The sequence below is a fragment of the Ctenocephalides felis genome, unplaced genomic scaffold (assembly GCF_003426905.1).
Source record: "Ctenocephalides felis isolate EL2017-DRISC unplaced genomic scaffold, ASM342690v1 CF-g0.4_SCAFFOLD_01886, whole genome shotgun sequence".
Taxonomy (NCBI): Eukaryota; Metazoa; Arthropoda; class Insecta; order Siphonaptera; family Pulicidae; genus Ctenocephalides; species Ctenocephalides felis.
In genome coordinates, this window is record NW_020538040.1 from 42536773 (window position 1) to 42556680 (window position 19908).

Sequence of the window (19908 nt, forward strand, 5' to 3'; positions counted from 1 at the left end):
AAATTATTCATTGGATTAATTGTTCTGTGAGGAACATATTAATTTATTGAAAAATCCAGTATATATATATATATATATATATATATATATTTATATATATATATATATATGTATGTATATGTATATGTGTGTGCGTGTGTGTGTGTGTGTGTGTGTGAAACAAGCACCCTAACCACTTCGCGATGATCATATATTTCAAATTTCATTGTAGTCTCCTTTGTCAATAGTTTTAACGTGACCCTTACTACCTGTAACTAATAAGTAATAAAACTAATATATTAAATATTCTTGGTTGATGTATTTAACAAAATATATATTATAACATTAACGTCAAACATCTTTTACTAAAATATAAAACCAGTTGAAAAATAATTTCATCTATCATATGGAATACTTATCAAATCATGATTTTCATTTCTATAAAATAATTTAGACAATATTATGTGTAAAGTCTCACTGTCGCGTCGGCTCCCGTCGAAAATAACCAAGGCTGCTGAGGATGGAACATTACTTCAAAAATACCAAAATCATTAAATGATTCATGATACTGTAATCTTTTTACTGGTACAATCAGCGGATTTTGTAACAGATCACTGCAAGAAATATGAAAAATTATATTCATAGAAGAGACAAAACGATAACCAAATTCTATAAGCAGCTTAAAGTTGCGCACAAATAAATACATATGAAGTAAAGAAAACAATATATGCAAACCAAGTTCTTCGAAATCCTAATGTTTACTATTTACTACTAGAAGCTACAACCAAGAAGCCTCATTTACATGGGTCTGAATCAGAAAATGCTTGAATATCTATAAGGTTAAATAGACCAAGATTTTTTTAAAACTTGTGTCAATCCTTCATTATTATCAAGCCAATCATTATTTGTGTGTATTGCTATCTTGTTATTCTACACTAAAATGTTACACACTACACAAATTATGGTAAAAAACATATTTGATATTTTAAACCATCTTTAATTTATTAGTATCAGTCTTTCCATCCTTGAAGTTTATTAATTCATTTACAAATTGTGAAATAATACATAGGGGCATAACAAAATGATAAAACAAATAAAATGGTGAAATTACATGGGGCTGACGGATATTCAAAGTAGTCCTTTGCAGAGTGTTATGCCAGTAGCACACCTTCCGAAACTGTTAACATGCAGCTGTACAAAGGAAAAGTACTCTTGTGGTGTAAAGATGACCACGCATTAACAAGTGCAAGGATTATCACAAGTATGCTGCAATCATGAGCGAAAAACTTAGTTTCATTCACTTTGCAATGAAAGTATAAATGTTTTCTTATCATGCTATTAGTATTTGTTAATAATTTTTTTGATAATTACATCATGATTAGAATATTAGCTGCATACATGCAAAGAATATTAGTAAAAAGCAAACTTTATAAATAAGCCATTTCAATTTCTACCATTTACAACTTATGGAGCCAAAAAATTATTGAAAAAACCATTGAACAAAATTCAACTCAATAAATTTTGAGCAGGTAGCAATCCTCAAATACCATTAATACTAATACAACATTAAAATGCACATAGAAAAATAATGTATTTACACTTACTTGTATACCATCCCATGAGATATGATCAAACTTCTATCATCAGAACCGGATGCAAACAATGGATACCGCTTATGAAAAGCTACACCTCGAACTGCAGTTCCATGCAATCGTAATGTTTGGTAAGGTTTTGTTGACAGATCCAAGTCAAACCTGTGAAAATTTTAAATATACATAAATGTATTTGTACCAATATTAACATCTTCACAATAGAATTTAAAATATCTTTGAATTGTTTAGCAGTTTAGTGATACGATTATTTTAGATATCTAAGAGGTAAAAAATATGTAAAGATGCTGATTGTCTTACCACAACATTTTTCTATCATATGTGCCAACTAATAAATTATCGCCCGCAGGGTGAACAGCCATACAAGATATCCATCTGGAGTTACTCAACAACTTTTTGACTAATTCTTGTTTCACCAAGTCATATATACGAACATTACGTTGTGTCTATCATATTATGTAAAAAATAAATGTTAGAAGTATAATTAAATGATATAATATCAATAAAAAAATAAAATATGAAGTAGGTACTTACAGCAACAAAGAAAAATGGCCTAATAGGATGAAATAGAACACACTGCACCAGACCTTTACTTTTGCTGAATGGTAACTGTGACCTCCTTTTAGACAGCTGATGTATAATTACAGACCTATTTTGACCTTCTGGCATAACTGTAGCAAAATAATCCCCTCTGCCATGCCAAGTTACCTAAACAAGCAAATTATCTATTTACCTAATTGATTAAATGACTACTACTTTATGTCTCTATTCTGAATAATTTACCTGTTTAACTTCTTTAAAATGATTTAAGACAACTCTTATACCATTGTACCATTCATCACTACTAGCTTGATCCCATTGTACTGCAGTCTTTACTCTTTCAGGTACTAAAATAACAAACAAGCATAAAAATAAATAAATAAAATGGCATATATTGACAAATATTGAATACACAAAAATATTGCTTACAACATTCTTGGTCTACATACTTATAATATCGGATGGTGCAGGTGGGGTTTCCAGTAAGTCATCAGTTTTCTTAACAACTAATTGGTCACCAACCCTAGGATTAATTAATAACACTTTACGATCCGCAGCTACAGCCAAAATGCTTAAAGCTGGAACTGGACTCCAAGCAATACTACGTATTGTCCCCGTACATGATATTGTGCGCAAGCAACGGCCGGTGCAAACTTCCCAAACTACAATATAAGAAAATATTAAGTACTTTATTTCATATAAATTAGTTTCCAATGCTAAATAGTGATTCTATTAAACTTAAATAGAATGGCTTTACATTAACAAACTCAATTATTTCCATAAAAGTTATTAAAATCTAAACAGATTAAATCTAATTGAAATAATATTTTCATTTGCATCTATTATATCTTCAATTGTATTTTTTTTCACACACAAAACGACCAATAAAATTAAATGCATCAGTACATGCTAATAAAAAAAAATCACACCTTTTACTGTCATGTCATCAGACCCTGTAGCCAGATATTGTCCAAGACAATCTATTGTCATGCACCTTATCATGTCTTTATGTCCCTTATAGACGAGACTTTGTACAGTAGGGAATGGCTGCAAATCTTTAGGACTTGGTAGTTGTGGTACCAAAGCTTCCGGTTCAATAGTCAACTGTAGACCAACATGATGATATTATAAATTGTCAAAATATCAAGTAAAAGTTCTATTATATTTCTTTACTAAGCTCAACTAAAAAAAGTATCTATGAAAATAAACAATTAAGACTATGGCCTAATATTAGGCAGTTTAATTTGGAGTAAGACATGGCAGCTCAAAAATATATTGTGAGAAAATGCCATATTTCTCATATTTCAAAAGCAAACTCAAAAAACATGAAAAATATATTATTCAAACAATATAATTATGACACGAACAATGTATCTGTAGAATCAATAGTTCAAAATGTACTTCTCAACTTTTTTCTTGAAGCACTTAATTTAACAAGTTTTAGTATTTTAAAATACTATTACTACTACTTCAACATAAATACTTCATTAGAAGAACTGTAGTGAAAACAAAATAAAAATTGCTCAACTTACTGAAATTAAATGGTGTATTCTAGTCCAATGGTTAAAAAAAAAATCTGATATGTTAAAGTTAGCCAAGTCGGTCAAGAATATATTTATTCTTAAAACATTAATTAATGACATGGATAATAGAAATAATATTTGCCTTTTTCCAAGGCTTTCAAAAATTTCATAAAATTCGGGCTTCTAGACTAGAATACTTCCTTAAAGCAATCTTCTCACATAGTGAAATAAATGTAATGACTGTGTCGTCCATTACAATCAATTTTAACTACAAATATATATATATATATATATATATATATATATATAAATGTATGTATGTATAAAATTTACTAACTCTCATTTTTATAGCTCTGGGACATAAGTAAAGGTCAAGACAACGTAAGAAACGTTCCTTAATGTATCTTGAATATGATGGTACTTCGCGTAGTGAATTATATTTTTCAGGTACAAAATGTAGTTTACGCTTCCATGGTGTATCCTTTTGTTTATTCCATTGCTTCAATTCTTTCTTGTCAAATAGATATTCTGGAGGTGGGTTGTAACTTTCAGCATGACCTATGAATAAATATAAGTTTTGAATATATTCCAAAACAATCATTATCAGTTATAGTCATATATTAACCTGGCAAGTGTCTTTTCGGCGCCGCAATGTGTTTATGAATTCTACGCATATGTTCAGGCTGATCATCAGCAGACCAAAGCATATAAAATTGGGGATCTTTCTTTGCACGTTCCTGATCACGCTCAGCTTTTGTTTTAAGCCAACCCATCTTCAAGGCATGAACCATTTTTGATACCTAGTCACATAAAAACATTAGGTAATTTACAAAATTAAAATTGTGCATATATTATAGTAATCCATGTTTAAATGTTTTCATTTTAATGACTTCAAATTATATCAGTGAACAGAAGTTGCTATTTTGATTAACATATTTGGAAACAGCAATGTTTCTTAAACCACTGATCTCCAATAAAATGTATCTTGTGTTTAAATATAAAAATAATATAAATATAAAAATAGTTGAACAATGATAATTAATTGCACAATTTTATATTTAATCTAAATAAAATATAAATTTGTGTACATATGATCATGTTTGTTCTTTTTATTCAGTATGTTTTATAATTAATAATGATATTGCATTCAGATTTTATCTGAAGATAAATATGTCAGTTAATTCAGCAAGATTATTATAAAATTATCGCCAAAAAGTTATGAAATCGATTTTATTATTAAATCCAAATTTAAATAAAGTATCTGTATACATAGATAACTAACTCACTTTATCTTTTTCCGATTTGCTAGGCAGAAATGACCTCTTGTGTTCAGGAAAACTGCGAATAGGTGTCTTCATAACCTCAGATGTAAACCAATCAATCCATGGCTAAAAGATAAATTGTAAAAATATAAAAATTATATTTACTGGACATATTAAAAACATATGTTGCCAACTTACGCCAAATTCTTCATATGTACTATCAGGTATTCTCTGGGCCTGAATTCTTTGAATCAATTTTATATCATTTTCACTAAGCACAACATCTTGACCAGTCTGTGGATCTTTAACAGTTCTCCAGAAATCTGGGTCTTCCATCCTGGCCAAAAATGCATCGATTTGATCTGAGTTTTGCATACCCTCTGGTTTTGGAATTTTTTTGCCATCCCAGTCATAGCCCAAATGTGAGTATTCATTATACCAGTTCATCGGTATATTGCCAACAGTATTTCTAATGTCCTAGATTATAATTATTATTAAAGCAATTTTTTAACTAAATTATGAGTATTATGCAGTTAATGGGTGATAAAATACAAAACATACATGTTTCATAATTTATAAAATTATATTTATCAAACAAGTTTACAAAAAAAAAAAAAAAAAAATACACATCAATATTGATTTACAACGCTTTGTATTACCTCTTCATCCGACGAATCATGTTTATATTCATCTTTAGACACCACACTTTTTCCATCACTATTGGTACTAACTGTGTCAATGAGTTTAGACCTAGCTAATTTTTTTATTTTCTGATAGTCTTTCGACTTTGGTATATCAACTGAAACCTCACTCTCATCAGAATTGTCATCAATATTTTTCGAGTCATCTGTAGCAGGGTCCATTGCACTAGATAAGTCAGAATCATCATATTCTGGTCCCTCCTCCATTTCATCCCCACAGTCTTCGAAATCCTCGTTGCCATCACACTGATGATCTAAGTCCTCGTCGGCTGAGTATTCTTCGGCATCAAGCTGACCTTCATCAAAATGATCGTCGTCAGTATCACCTTCGTCCTCTGTGTTCTCGCCTTCCACGTCATCGTCACTTTCTTCCCCATCCATGAATTCAGTGCTGCACTCAGAATCTGCATTATCAGATTCTTCAGAACCTGAACTGTCCACTATCACCATGTCCGTGAGCTCCAATCCATTCTGAAAAATAAACCACATATTAGAAATCGAGAAATTCCTAATTTTAATCTTAATATTGGATTTGATCTATCAACTGAGGGAAAATATAACATGGTTAAAGTCTTATAACATTTTCATTTATCACTAATATTTCGACAACCTCAAATTCAATATAAGAACAATAAAATTTAAGTTTCTTCAACAAATATGTAATAATATTTAAAATGATTAATCAATGTTTCTAATACAAAAATGTTAAGACAACACTATCGCTAAGTACATAATTGATGACCTATCATATTTTGTCGATACTAAATGATAGAGTACTTGTCATTAAATCAAAGTGGAAAATTATAAAGTAATTGTTTTATTCCTAGGTGGTAAAAACGTGTGTAACTCATTTTGATGCATCTGACAGAAATTTAAGACATTTTGGTGCATCAAACATTTTCGTGAAGAACAGACCTTAAAGCTGTCAGAGTAAAACAAAATTATGGAAATAATAGCACCAAAGGTTCATATATTAATTAGAAAATAAACATATTTAGCATACATCAAGAGATATAAAATTGCAATCAAAATCGCTATTTACCTCAAGTCCATTAGTTTTCGAAATGCTAGCGACGTCTTCATCATATCGTTTCGGTACATCCTTGCTTCCTTTACGTTTCAGAGTACCATTCGGGGCCATTATGTTACATTACTTAAAACCAGAATTATTTGCAGTCGAAAATCTTCAACCTGAAATTTTGAAGACAGAAGTCGAGTTTAACCACTACTTTTGAGGTTAGTTATTCCTTCAGCTAAAACACGTTGTTCCACAACAATTTTGACGGCACCCGGCGGAGGGCACTACGCGTTATGAGCAAATTTTAAACCAATCAAAATGAACACACCGAATGCGAAATAAAAAAGAAAAACAAAATCAAGATAAGCGTTTGCTTTGGAATGCACACGAGTAAACAATTTATACCCAAATCAAAACAATTGATATCAACCGAACGCTGTTGAAAAAATTTGTTTATTTTTTAATCAAATTTCATTGGCTCGCGAAAACCTGACATTTTTCATATATCAAAACTAACTTTAGCAAAACATTATATTAGGTTGTCAAATATCTCCCTTCCGCTTTTTTGCTCTTGGTTTATAATACAAAAAGGCGGAAGGGAGATATTTGACAACCTTATATCTGTTAAATAAGTTTACATATGGTATTTTGATCGCTTTATACTTGTAATGAAAGAATTTTAAATTAAATTAGTTGAAGTTAAAAGTTACAAATCTGTAAAAAAAAAAGGATTATTAACTTCTCGTACGGGAAGTTATAGTAAGGGGGCGTCCATTAATCACGTGAGCAAATTTTTAATGATTTTTGAACCCCCCCCTCCCCCTTGATAATACATGATGATATTCAAAATTGCCGCCCCCCCCTCCCCTACCAAACATCACGTGTATTTTTGGTTACGTGATAAAACTGTAAAATTTTTGATTTTGTTTTTGAAAATGTTTGAATTTTTTTAAAAAATTAGTTAAAAAGTAATAACACGTGATCTTTTACTATACCCCTTATTTATCTAGGTATACCCCTCCCTCTTCACATAATTTTTTGTGATTTTTTGTTAACCCCCCCTCCCCCTAAAAACGTGATTAATGGACGCCCCCTAATCGCAAAAAAATCGAAAATGAAAACTTTTATATATCTTTACGTTTCAGGGGTTTCTAAACAAAACGCGTTTCAATATTTCGTCTCTATGCAAGTTAAAGCAGTACGATTGCCTTGAAAAAAAATTCAGAAATACCAAAATATTTCAAAATAAAGAAAACATTTTTTTTCAAAAAAAGGAAATTTTTGTCAAAAATTTATAGTTTCTCCTAAATCTAATTTTTTCAAATTAAAATTTTTTCAAAAATGTTAATTTAAAAAAAAAAAAATAAGTTTTTGTACGGGAAGTTCCAGCAATTTGCCTTAAGGCACGATGCCATGCGCCCCAGGTACTCGATTAGTACTAATCGAGTGGTACTCGAGTTATAACCAATAGAAGCGCTATTCTACGCGTAGATGTGAATAAGGGTCTTGAGAACCCCTTTATCAGAAAACGTTAACTTATACGAACTTATATGAGCCAAGTTGTTGTTAAATGAATATGTATATGAATAAATTGGATGCGACGAGATAAAATTTTAATTACAGCATATATTTAAGTAGATATAGGGGGCAATTCTGCCTTATAAAATACCGTTATCTTATTCTTGTTTCTTGTTAGTGAATATTTGAGAATGTCTATAAGCAAGGATGAATGTTATGATAACAGAATTCTAGATGGTGCAGTTATCATAAGATTCTTCCTTGCTTGTTTATATGTAAAATATGCCTGATCGCACAAAAAATAGATAGACATTTTCACATATTCACTATCAAGAAGCATAAGATCAATTTTGTTTTACCTGATTCTAGCAATAGCTGACTGGTCAATTAAGCTTCTCACCAATATTCACGCTGCAATCTAGTCTGAATACCGATTTTTTATGTTTTTTTGTACCGAATGTTCAGTATCAGTATTCAATACAAAATCATCGTCCAATCATCGACGCTGATGTAGAGAAAGGCGTTGAAATTAAATTTGATTTTCAATAATCATCAAACTTGAAACTATTCAATATTGAAAGACGGTTTAAATTCTGTGGAATTGAACTCAGCATGCATTATATACAGGATCAATTTTGTTTTACCTGATTCTAGTAATAGCTGACTGGTCAATTCAGCTTCTCACCAATATTCACGCTGCAATCTGGTCCACCTGTCATATTTGATTTATTTATTTTAATTAAAAATGTCTGAATGCCGATTTTCTATGCTTTTTCCGTACCGAATAGTCAGTATCAGTGTTCAAGGTGAAATCTATGTCCAATCATCGACGCTGAAGTAGAGAAAGCCATGGATAGCAACAAGTGATACCAATCAGCTCAATGATCAGATACATACAAGTGAAGTTACCTTTAAACCATAGATAAAAGCAAAATATATATAAAAATAAGATTGCCAGTTTTTAGTACCACTTTATATGAAAACTACTACATAACACAGCCTTGCCATAACATTAGTCTACGGAAGAAAAACCTCCTAATTGTAGCAATATTATTAATAAAATATGAGCAGCATCATTAAATCTTCATATTCAATTATTAGATGAAAATGTGACAAATTACACAAATTTTAACTTATTATAAACTTTAGGAGACCCCGTAAAGTGCGTCCCGCAGCTACAAATTTTGTGGTTCAACATTAAATATTGCATTCGTTAAACTTATTTGGCGTTGAAATTGAATTTGATTTTATATAATCATCAAATTTTAAACTATTCAATATTGAAAGACGGTTGAAATTCTGTGGAATTGAACTCAGCATGCATTATATACAGGATCAATTTTGTTTTACCTGATTCTAGCAATCGCTGACTGGACAATTCAGCTTCTCACCAACATTCACGCTACAATCTGGTGCACCTGTCATGTTTGGTTTATTTATTTTAATTAAAAATGTCTGAATACCAATTTTTTATGCTTTTTTCGTACCGAATGTTCATAATCTGTATTCAAGGCGAAATCATCGTCCAATCATCGACGCTGAGGTAGAGAAAACCAGGGATAGCAACAAGTCATAGAAATTTTACTAATCAGCTTCAATGGTCAGATTCAGTGAAGTTTTCTTTAAACCATCGATAAAAGAAAGTATACTCACTGGATACACTATTCGAATTTATTGTAATAAAAAATTCCACGAACAATATTGAAAATAAAGTTAAAAAAAAATATATGAAAAATTTATAGCACAAAAAAAAACAAATGAAAATTTATATCTGTATAATTGCATTCATCAAGTGTCACATGATTTTGAATTTCAGGTAATATAAATATTTGTTTTAAAATCGAAGCTTTTGATCGAGTATTTTAAAAATATTCATGATTTGCATTCATTGGCTACACTAAAATAAGATTATTGTAAATAATAAAACATTGCCAATATAAGATTATTTTCTTATATAATGCATAAATAAATTTAGGGACAAATATTCAAATTTTATTAAATTACATTATGCAATGAGAATTGAAACTCACGTAAATTATCACTACATAAATAATTGACTATAAGATTTAATTCTGTTCATATTTTATTGATAATATTGCTACATTTAATGTACACTCCATAAAGAAAATTATATCTACTTAAATATATGCTGTAATCAAAATTTTATAGTTTTGATCAAACAAAACTATACAATATTGATAAATGTATAATTCATAATGTTATGTTTTAAATTCAAAATTTTATGATAATATTAATTTATATGAAACATAGCAACATTCAATTGTATAATTTTGAAATAAATATTCATTTTTCTATACATTTTCATTAACATAACTAATTTATTTTATTAGTTTAACAAATTAATTTAACATATAAGCTAACATAACGGGATATCATTTGTGATTTCGTAGATAATCAATCATTCTTTTCATTATTTGCATTAAAATGCAAATTTATCACTTGACTAAAATAAATATATATAGGAAAAGACTCGTATATATTTAATAAAAATGCAAAATTTAATCAGAAATCAGGTACATTCTGGTCTATTGTGGTTTTTGGTCTTGTAACTGAGGCACTGTTATTTGTTTTAGCACTATGTAGGTCTTTGCAATTCCTCTTATGTGATTTAATTAGATGATCGTAATCAAATTCCTTCAAACAATACGAGCATGGAATGATTGCACTACTATGCCTTAAACTCATATGAATCTCCAGTGACAATTTGGTATGATAAGCATAATCACTCTTTGGACACAAAGTACAAACTAAAGATTTTCTAGAAATATGTTTTGTTAAGAATTCGTCTCGAATTGAAGTTAGTGTTACTTTATGGGCAACTTTGCAAGGCTGCTTTTGTTTTCGACTTCTCTTATTGTCAGTTTTTTCTAACTTATTCGAACTTATTTCTTGGCGGCTTTCTTCATCTGCAACTAAATCACTTTCCACTTCATCCTGAATCATAGTTTCATCTTCGCGATTGATTTTCAAATTCAACACCTCTGGAGATTTAACAGGTGATCGATCGTTTTCATCACCAGTTTTAAATATAGGGGTAGTTGCGATTTTTGTGATTTTATCTGGAGGTTCATAGAACGGCTGTGTTATTGTAGAAGCTCCAATTAAAATCGTTGTAAACGTGGCATCGTTTATATTTTCTTTGTTGCCGACTTTATTTTCACTATTGTTACGCTGTCGTTTACCGGGAGATATACCGTACGCGCCGCTGTTGTAGTTGTTATTGTTGTACTTCGATGTCATCCATTGCATACCTAAAAAATAAATTAAATTTTAAATTTCAGTAACAAAACTTATGTTGGTATTGTGAATAATCGACAAGATAAACTGTTTCAAATCGCACCATGTCTCTTTCTCAGCACGTTCGATTGCACTAGTCATGCAATCTATTTATTATACTCCTACTAGCTATACCATATTTCACACTTCATTATTAATAGATTGATATTAACCCAGTCTAGTATAATACTGTGGTTCATCGACTGTATCAATAAGAATAAATTTCTTCTGTAAGTAGGTACTAGTTGTTACAACGTAAACTACTTACTGTTTCAACAGAATTATTCTATATGAAATTCGACAATCGTTTCAAATCAAACTCAAAGCTTATAATTCTATGTCTATGTCCAACCATGATTGCCACCTTATTGACATTTATTTTATTACCTCCCGCCTTATGAAAATCCTGGCTGATGGTCTGCATCATAGGTTGAAGTCGACTAGTTGTGTAATGTTGTTGATCGTCAGGATCAGAACCATCTGATGCTTCCATATAGTGGAACAACCGCTCTGCGCCTTGTTTTGGAGGGCGCCACTGCTGCTGCTGTTGCTGCTGTTGTTGCTGTTGCTGTTGTTGCTGGTGAGATTGTTCGTTTAGATTTGGCCGGACGTTCGCAACGATAGAACTGGAAATATGAATAAATATGTAGTAATGATGAGGTACGTAAAAGTACATGAAAACACTGAAATCACTGCAGAAAATAAGCAACTAATGACTAGAAACGAACATAACTCGATTCATTAATGAGTCAATACTTGGACCTAAATTAAACTACAAACATTAGCTTTACCATAAAAACTATCGCCTTAGAGTATCTAAAAAAAATTCACATGTTTAACCTTTTCGCTACGGGAGTACTTTCCTCAAGAGTGTCGCTGCTGTACGGGAACAACGTGCCGCTTAGTTGCACTACTGAACTACATATCTAAGTTATTTCTATCATTGTCAATAAAAATGTCTTAAAAAATGAGAAATTAAGTTTCTAATGAAATAGAAATACAATAAGAAACTAAGATTTTCAATACTTTAACTCATAGTATCAAATCTTGAAGCAAAGGTAAACATAATGTCGTCCAGGGACGACATGCGTACACACAGCACGTCATGTCCGTAGCGAAAGTGTTAAAGTATACATAATTGAAACAAAATTAAGATAAATTTACAAATGTGTTAATACTACAAACAAAACAATACATGAACACTAACATTCATAAATTAAACAAACCAATAAAGTGATATGCATGCATATTTCATAAAACCTATTAAAACGAATATTTGGATGAGAATATATATACCCCACTATATGGTGGGATAAACTATATTTCAATTATTATTTAGGCAAATTTAAAATTATTTGAATGAATACAAAAATTCAGAATATATATATTCTTATCCAATGTTTGCGACAAAAACTTTAAGAAAAGCATACGACACGTCACAAACAGAGAGCTAACGCACATTTTAAAGCAATTTTTCGTTAAATTACAAACTGAGTGAAATATATTCATAAAAAATAGTCGGAAAAGATCTTGTAAGTGTTATTTGTAAAGAATATTAACTATTTTGGATTGCATTTTAAAATGTTCGCCAGATCTCCTGTTGCCGCTTATTATTTCCTTTACCCAAACGGCGTGACAGTGGCGGGCGCGTTGGTGCCATGCAGTGGCGCGCCCCCGCCGCCCTGGGGCGCTAGCACCGAGCCCCCTCCGGCGAACGGCGCCAATGTGCGCAAGATGCCTCCGTTGCCGGATGCGCCGGCGTTGTTATTTCCGTTGTTCGAAGAGCGAGACTGTCGCGTATCCAGAGCGCTAAATTAATTCGTGTTAGTAATGGAAGTTAGTTGTATTAGTTGTTTTGTTAGTGACATATGTTTGAAAAGTTATAGATTCCTAGTGGTGATATCGAATGCAATTTATCAACAACAACCAACGCTGAATATTTGATAACGGGCGTTCTCTAGAAATATTACAAACAAACGTCACGCAGTAAACTAGTTAGTAAACAAATACAAACAATACTCTGAGAACTATTTGTAGTATTCAAAAATATTGTTTTTATCACGTTATTAAAGATTAAAAAAATAATCTGTATTTCACATGAATGTAATTGCATTAGAAATTACACCAGTTGGAATCCCTACTAGAATTATAATATTGTTAGAATTATAATATTGTTAAATGATATTAGTGGTTCATGCCATTTTTAGCATTGTTATTAAACCCCATGATCATAACTAAAAAATGATATCATTGTATACATGAATGAATTTTATTCAAGCATTATTATTAAGAGTATTATTATTAAAGTCTCTCCCCAAAATGCCTTAAGCCTAAATAATTTTGAATCTGTCTCAAACTACTTACTGTTGTTCCTGCTGATGTATGACTAGTTGCGCCTGATCCTCTGCTAAAAAGCTGCATTTACTACATGCTTTTTTATTATGTACTTTCAAAACATGAGTAGCTAGTCGTTCCGATCTAGCTGCTTTGTAATCGCAAAGAGCGCAGACGAAAGGTTTTAAATGTGTATTTAAATGTCGCTTCAAGCACCAGTTATCAACGCCTGCCCAGGAACAATAACAACACGCATAACGTTTTTCTCCTTTCTTCTTAGATCCTGGCTTTTCTGGTGAAGTTTTTGTGCCTGGTTTGTTCTCCACTTTTGGCGTCCTCTGCGTTGCTTGTTGCTGATTACCTGCAGCAGCGGTACCTGGCTGGTTTTGAAAGTTATTGACTTGTGCACCGCCTTCTCCGAATTTTGGATATGAATATACAGGCGATTTGGTAGCATTGGTTTGCTTCCTGATCCTATTCAAATCGTAAGGATGCTCACGATGCATTCGCAAAAAATGTTTCTTGACATGATCTGCGCGATTGAACTGTTTTTGGCAAACGTAGCACTGGAAAGGCTTCTCTTCACGATGAATATTCTCGTGGCGCGTGTATAAATCTCTTCTATCAGTTGCGTAAGGGCAAAATCCGCAATTATAACGTTTCGTAACAACAGCCGCAGTAGCCGCACTAGCTGAATCTCCATCAGTGTTATCAGCGTTAGCGGTAGGTGGGTTGGCAACCGCGACTGCTGTTGCCTGAGTGTTATTCGTAGGCTGAATTTGTCTATTTACCAACCCTGGCGTTTCTACTTTTGTTTTCAGTCTTTGTAAGTATCTGGTAACTTCATCAAGAACTGGATTATCTTTGAACACAGCATCTGCAGAAGCATCAGGCACGTTGTGCTCTCTAGTCAAATGTATTTTCGCACACCGAGCCCATGCGCTAGCGTAAGGGCATTGTGGACATTGGAAAGGCCTCAAAGAACCATGAGCGCCCATCCAGTGTTCTGCTACTCTACCTAAAAATCCAACACACTCACATTCTGCACAACGAAACAGCTTTTGTGCAGGATTATAGCTTGCAATTCTGCTCGTCGTCCAAGGAAGAAAATCTTCGCTGGCAGTCCATTTATCTTCTGCATTCGCAGCATTAGTTGCAACTGTAGTCAATTTTGGGGTAAAATTTGCATTCAGAATTCCTGGTGGCGGAAAGCCATTTTGCATGAGCGCTGCAAGACCAAATGCTGTGATGTGGTCTTCTGGTTTGAAAGCATTTCCTTCGGCATCGTAATCAATAGTGGTTAAAGTGCGGTCAGCGCTGACAAGGCTGGTTAAGGCCCTTTCAGCACCTTGATAGTCTGGCAAGCCTTCTTCACCATAAAGTTTGCGAGTAATTTCTTTAAACATATCCTCGTAGCAATCTATGGGCGCATTAGAGGATGATGTCGCTTGTGATGGCTGAATGTGGTGAGCTGAGTTTGGAGGTGTGGGACCTGATTGTGCCACCTCCATGGCGGACCGCTGCGGTGGCAGGGCGGTCATAGAAAACGATCATCTAAATCTGAAATAGGAATATAAATGTAAATTATAATTGGCCTTATAAAAACACAATAAAAAATGCTTGTAAGAAATAAATAAATACTTAACATATATGAAATACAAAATTTGAGAATTTTAGTTATGACAAATATTTAAATTATATACCGTACATATTATTGTAACAATATTATTTATGCAATGTAAAAAAATATATAATTCACAGCCATCAAATCCTAATTATTCGGCGCCAATGCTATTAAATTTTAATTAAATATGATATATAAAAAGTATAGATAATTAGTAATATTAATTTTACTTATATATTTACCAAAAAGTTTCACAAAATATATTAAAATCTTTATTTGTTGAAATACGTTGCGAGGAAGAATTCTAGTCGAACCAGTATGAGACGAACCCTACAACTTGCGTGTTCGAAGAAAGGTTTGCATGAAGAGTGGATTGTTAAGGGTGAGACGGGTGGACCATCGGACCGACCCCTCAGGGAATCGATACTTGAAATCATAGAGATTGTCAAACTGTTTTGGGTTTAATAAATTTATATTAACAGCAGATGATGATAAGTATATTGTAAATGACCATTATGAAACATTTTATAAATATGAAAATCGAAAGAAATACATATGTGTATTTTTTACTGAATAATTTTAACTTCATTAAAAATGAATTGAATTTATTATGTTATTGCAATTGAATTATAAATAAAAGAAAAAGATTAATTTGTTCATTGATTAAGAATGTCTAAATTGTCGATTGAAATTTATCGTTCAATTTTGAATAATTATCTAAGATAGTGCCGCAAAATAATTTTATGATGCAATTAAAGTGTGTGAAGAAGTATTTGATTATTAAATATGTGCATTTATCAATGATTATGAGTATGTATAAATTATAAAATTTGTGTATATGTTTAGCTTGGCGCTTTGAGAATCGCTGCCTTTATCACACCCCAGGGACAATGCGGGGTTGCCGTGCAATGTGAAATCACTAGTATGGGGCGAGCAGGAACGCTATTAAATAATAATGCGTGCATCCTGAGCGAAGAAACAGTCGCTATATAAGGATCTTTCTGTTTCGAATGTTAAGTTTAGGTAATGTTTAGCTATAGGGAAATATGTGAACAGCGTTTGATAATGAAATTCAATAAAAATTAATGTTAATTAGAATCACTAATGAAGAATATTATAATTAAACTAGATATCTAAAATTAGATTATATCATTACGTATTGTTGCAATATCTGCACGAAAACATTAGACATAATTTGTGAGCGATAAAGATTTCTTACTCGTTGCATACAATAATATTTTGCTATTATGGATATAAATAGCGCAAAATATGAATACATTTTACCCCAAAACTTTTAGTTCAGCATCAAAAAATTTTAATGCTATTTAAAACTATGCAATTTGTTCGCGCCATATCAAAGGGTGCGAGTTATATTGATAAAAACAAAAAATCATCAATCGAAAATTATACAAAAAATCAAATCAATCAATACGTTATCAAAAAACATATAGAAATTATTGTAAATACACTTATAACTTGTAATTAACATCAAATAAATATATACAGTTATAATTAAAGTATTTACAATTGGTCCTTCAAAAAGCAATCAATCACAACAACCATTTAAAAAACACCATTATTTATTGGAAATATTTGAAAGAATTATTTTCAATCGCAAAATGCAGAAATTACCACACTGCACGTCGAAATAATTTTTATACTCAAGAATAACTATTTTCTTAGAATTTTACCAGTTTGAAGATTAATTTTGAAGCAATAAAACATAGTTTACAAGCAAATAAACAATAGGTAAAAAATCTATTTTCTACTATTTCTTAATATAGATTGGTTATTAATATAGATTATACAGTTTCTTAATGTTAAATTGAAAATGACAAAAAATTTACCTATCACTTCCTGACCCTATTTTTGACGAATTTTTTATTCAGAATTATCTGTTTTTATTGTTGGTCGTTATGAATTTTAAATTAATATTTAATTATTTTAACTTATTTTCAATTGCAAAATTTCACTTATTATCATGATTTACATATTACAAGTTAAAACCTCTCATCTATTCTCTCTATTTTATACATGCAGGCCTATTTTATACAAATGGCAGGTCCAGCCGTTTCGAAGGGCCATAAATTGCAATTCAGTTTATAAGAGAACGGAGCGTCCGATTTCAATAATTCAAAAAACATTTTACTTGCATTTACAAAGTGAAATGATTAAATTTTTGGGGTGGCAGGTCTAGCGGTTTTGGAGATCGAGTAGAAAAGGTAAAAGAAAAAATGCCATTTGGCGGTCAAAAATGATCATTAGACATATGCACATAAAATTATCAGATATTTTATAGAGATTTTAATAATGAGTATAAATTTTGTTTACGTTTGTATAGGTTCCGTACCAATGTTTATTGGTTAGACCACGATGCAGGGCTTACGCGCTTCGATATTTTTTCATTAAAACAGCCACGGAGAACGATTGCTTTAAAAAAAAGCTCAACATTTTCAAAAAAAATCAAAATATTAGGTTGTCAAATATCTCCCTTCCGCTTTTTTGCTCTTGGTTTATAATACAAAAAGGCGGAAGGGAGATATTTGACAACCTTACATAAGAAAAATCAAATTTTTCAAAAATGACAATTTTTTGTCAAAATTTCAAATATTCTCAAAAATATTTTTTCAAAGTTCAAAAAAAGGAAAACTTTGAAAGAAAATAATTTTTTTTCAGCAATTTGCTTTAAGTCACGGCGCCATGCACTACTAGTTCATTTTTGCTATAATGCAGCAAGTGATAAATATGCAAAAAAAATGCATCCTCCTACTACGAGATACAATGCGTACTATTGCAAGTGTATATTCTATCAGATTAAGTAATAAATAGCTTTTCGCTCCATCTCGACCATTCAATTCTAAAAATTGAATCTTCCTTTTTCAAAGTTTTGAAAAAAAAAGAAAAAAAATTGAAATAAATAATTTTTTTCAGCAATTTGCCTTAAGACACGGTGCCATGCACTACTAGTTCATTTTTGTTATAATGTAAGTAATATTTATGCAGAAAAAAATGCCTCCTCCTACTACGAGATACAATGCTATTGCAAGTGTATATTCTATCAGATTAAGTAATAAATAGCTTTTCGCTCCATCTCGACCATTCAATTCAAAAAATTGATTCTTCCTCCCCATTCTTCTACTAATGGTCGTAGAAACTTTGAGAAGAAAGAGAATGTGCTCCCATCGTCCCAACCCACACGAATGCGATGTCATGTAGGCAATTTGTGTTTTTATGAACGGGCACAGGCAGGATGCACGAGAGAGTGAATCGATAGTGAAAATATTTCAAGCAGCCCGTACCTCCTCGTCGCCCCTCGCCGTTCTTAAGCCGATGACGACGCTGCACGCAGGAATACGTAAACTGCATGCGGGCGAACGTGGGGAGTTTTTTTTTATTTTAACGGTTAATTTATTTTTGGGGTCGAACGCGCCATCGTTGACTAATGATTTCTGGGCATCGTTTTCTTAACCCCGTCGAGTTTAGAATTCATAAGCGCATCATCCCATGTGCTCTATATAATAGGATAGAAACAAGTAAAGTTAAGAATTTTTAAACAATATTTGAAAGTTGAGGGAAAAACATGTATAACCACCCATAACCTTGATCCTTATGACGTTGCTATCGGGACATAAACGGCTATGTTTGAAAATCCATAACAAAAGTATTTTCTTTCTTTGTTAGTTTTGTTGGTCGTGAGCACTGTTGTTTAGTTTACAAAACAGTCATATCATTTTTAAGTATACGTTATTTGTTTTATAACATGTATTGTTAATTTAAAGTTAGATTCAACAGTTTTTTTATATAACCTTTATAAAAGCTTACACGTGAGTGGGCTAAAAAAGACCAACTGTACCTTTACCCTGGCAAAGGTGTAAACAATAACAAAAGTGAATTAAGTTAAAAATAGCAATTTTACAAGAGATAAGTTAAATAAATAGTTATTCCAATTCTGCTTATAAATATTTTTGACAAAATACCAGATCAAGGTTATATACAAAATTATCTCTGTAAAAACATGTATCCATAAAATTTATATTTATTAAAATAAGGCATTCGACCTGTTTGCTCCCTGTTCCTCCCATTTTAAACCGCCTATGGGGTAGAAAGAATCAGGTACCAAATTATTGAAAAGCAGCAAAAACATAGTGAGATAGTTGTTTGTTTGATGTATTATTCGTTATAATATAATTATTTTGGTTTTCACAATATAATTGCTCAATAAATGTGCACAAAGCACATAAGTTAGCACTACCATGTGCACAAAGCACAACATATGTGGCATTTGAGCCTCGAAGCCATTCGTAATTACAAGTTGATCCATATTTTGTATTTTAACTGAATTATTTTATTTTACACACCTATATATTTATTGTATATATCATTACTCTGCGTAAGGCAAGAAGATTCTCACAAGTTAGTGCATAAATGGTAGCGCTAACGTATGTGCGTCCTGCACATCTATTGATGTAAGAAACCAAGTTAATTATCTTCTGATGATGCAA

At 31.6% G+C, this 19908-nt stretch overlaps 2 protein-coding genes across 3 annotated transcripts; both read right to left on the reverse strand.

Moving 5' to 3' along the window:
* Positions 1–291: 291 nt before the first annotated feature.
* LOC113376550 (ribosome biogenesis protein BOP1 homolog) lies at positions 292–6995 on the reverse strand. Of its 2 annotated transcripts, XM_026616511.1 has the most exons (14): positions 6658–6995; positions 5574–6086; positions 5113–5391; positions 4939–5040; positions 4278–4452; positions 3990–4210; positions 3059–3233; positions 2579–2791; positions 2373–2476; positions 2124–2297; positions 1890–2035; positions 1584–1733; positions 1091–1245; positions 461–593 (listed from the first exon to the last, which is right to left on the reverse strand). In XM_026616511.1, exons 1-13 carry the CDS (start codon positions 6754–6756, stop codon positions 1131–1133), a joined length of 2466 nt encoding a protein of 821 aa, XP_026472296.1. In that variant the 5' UTR covers positions 6757–6995; the 3' UTR covers positions 461–593; positions 1091–1130. The 2 variants fall into 2 exon arrangements, with proteins under 2 accessions (XP_026472295.1, XP_026472296.1); XM_026616510.1 differs by lacking the exon at positions 1091–1245 and having other exon boundaries at positions 292–593; positions 6658–6991.
* A 3552-nt stretch (positions 6996–10547) lies between these two features.
* On the reverse strand, positions 10548–15342 carry LOC113377236 (RE1-silencing transcription factor; the record flags this gene model as incomplete). The annotated part of the gene is given in 3 exon segments (XM_026617479.1): positions 10548–11423; positions 11836–12074; positions 13813–15342. Coding segments are annotated over 3 exon segments (2499 nt in total). The 3' UTR covers positions 10548–10674.
* Between the last annotated feature and the right edge of the window lie 4566 nt (positions 15343–19908).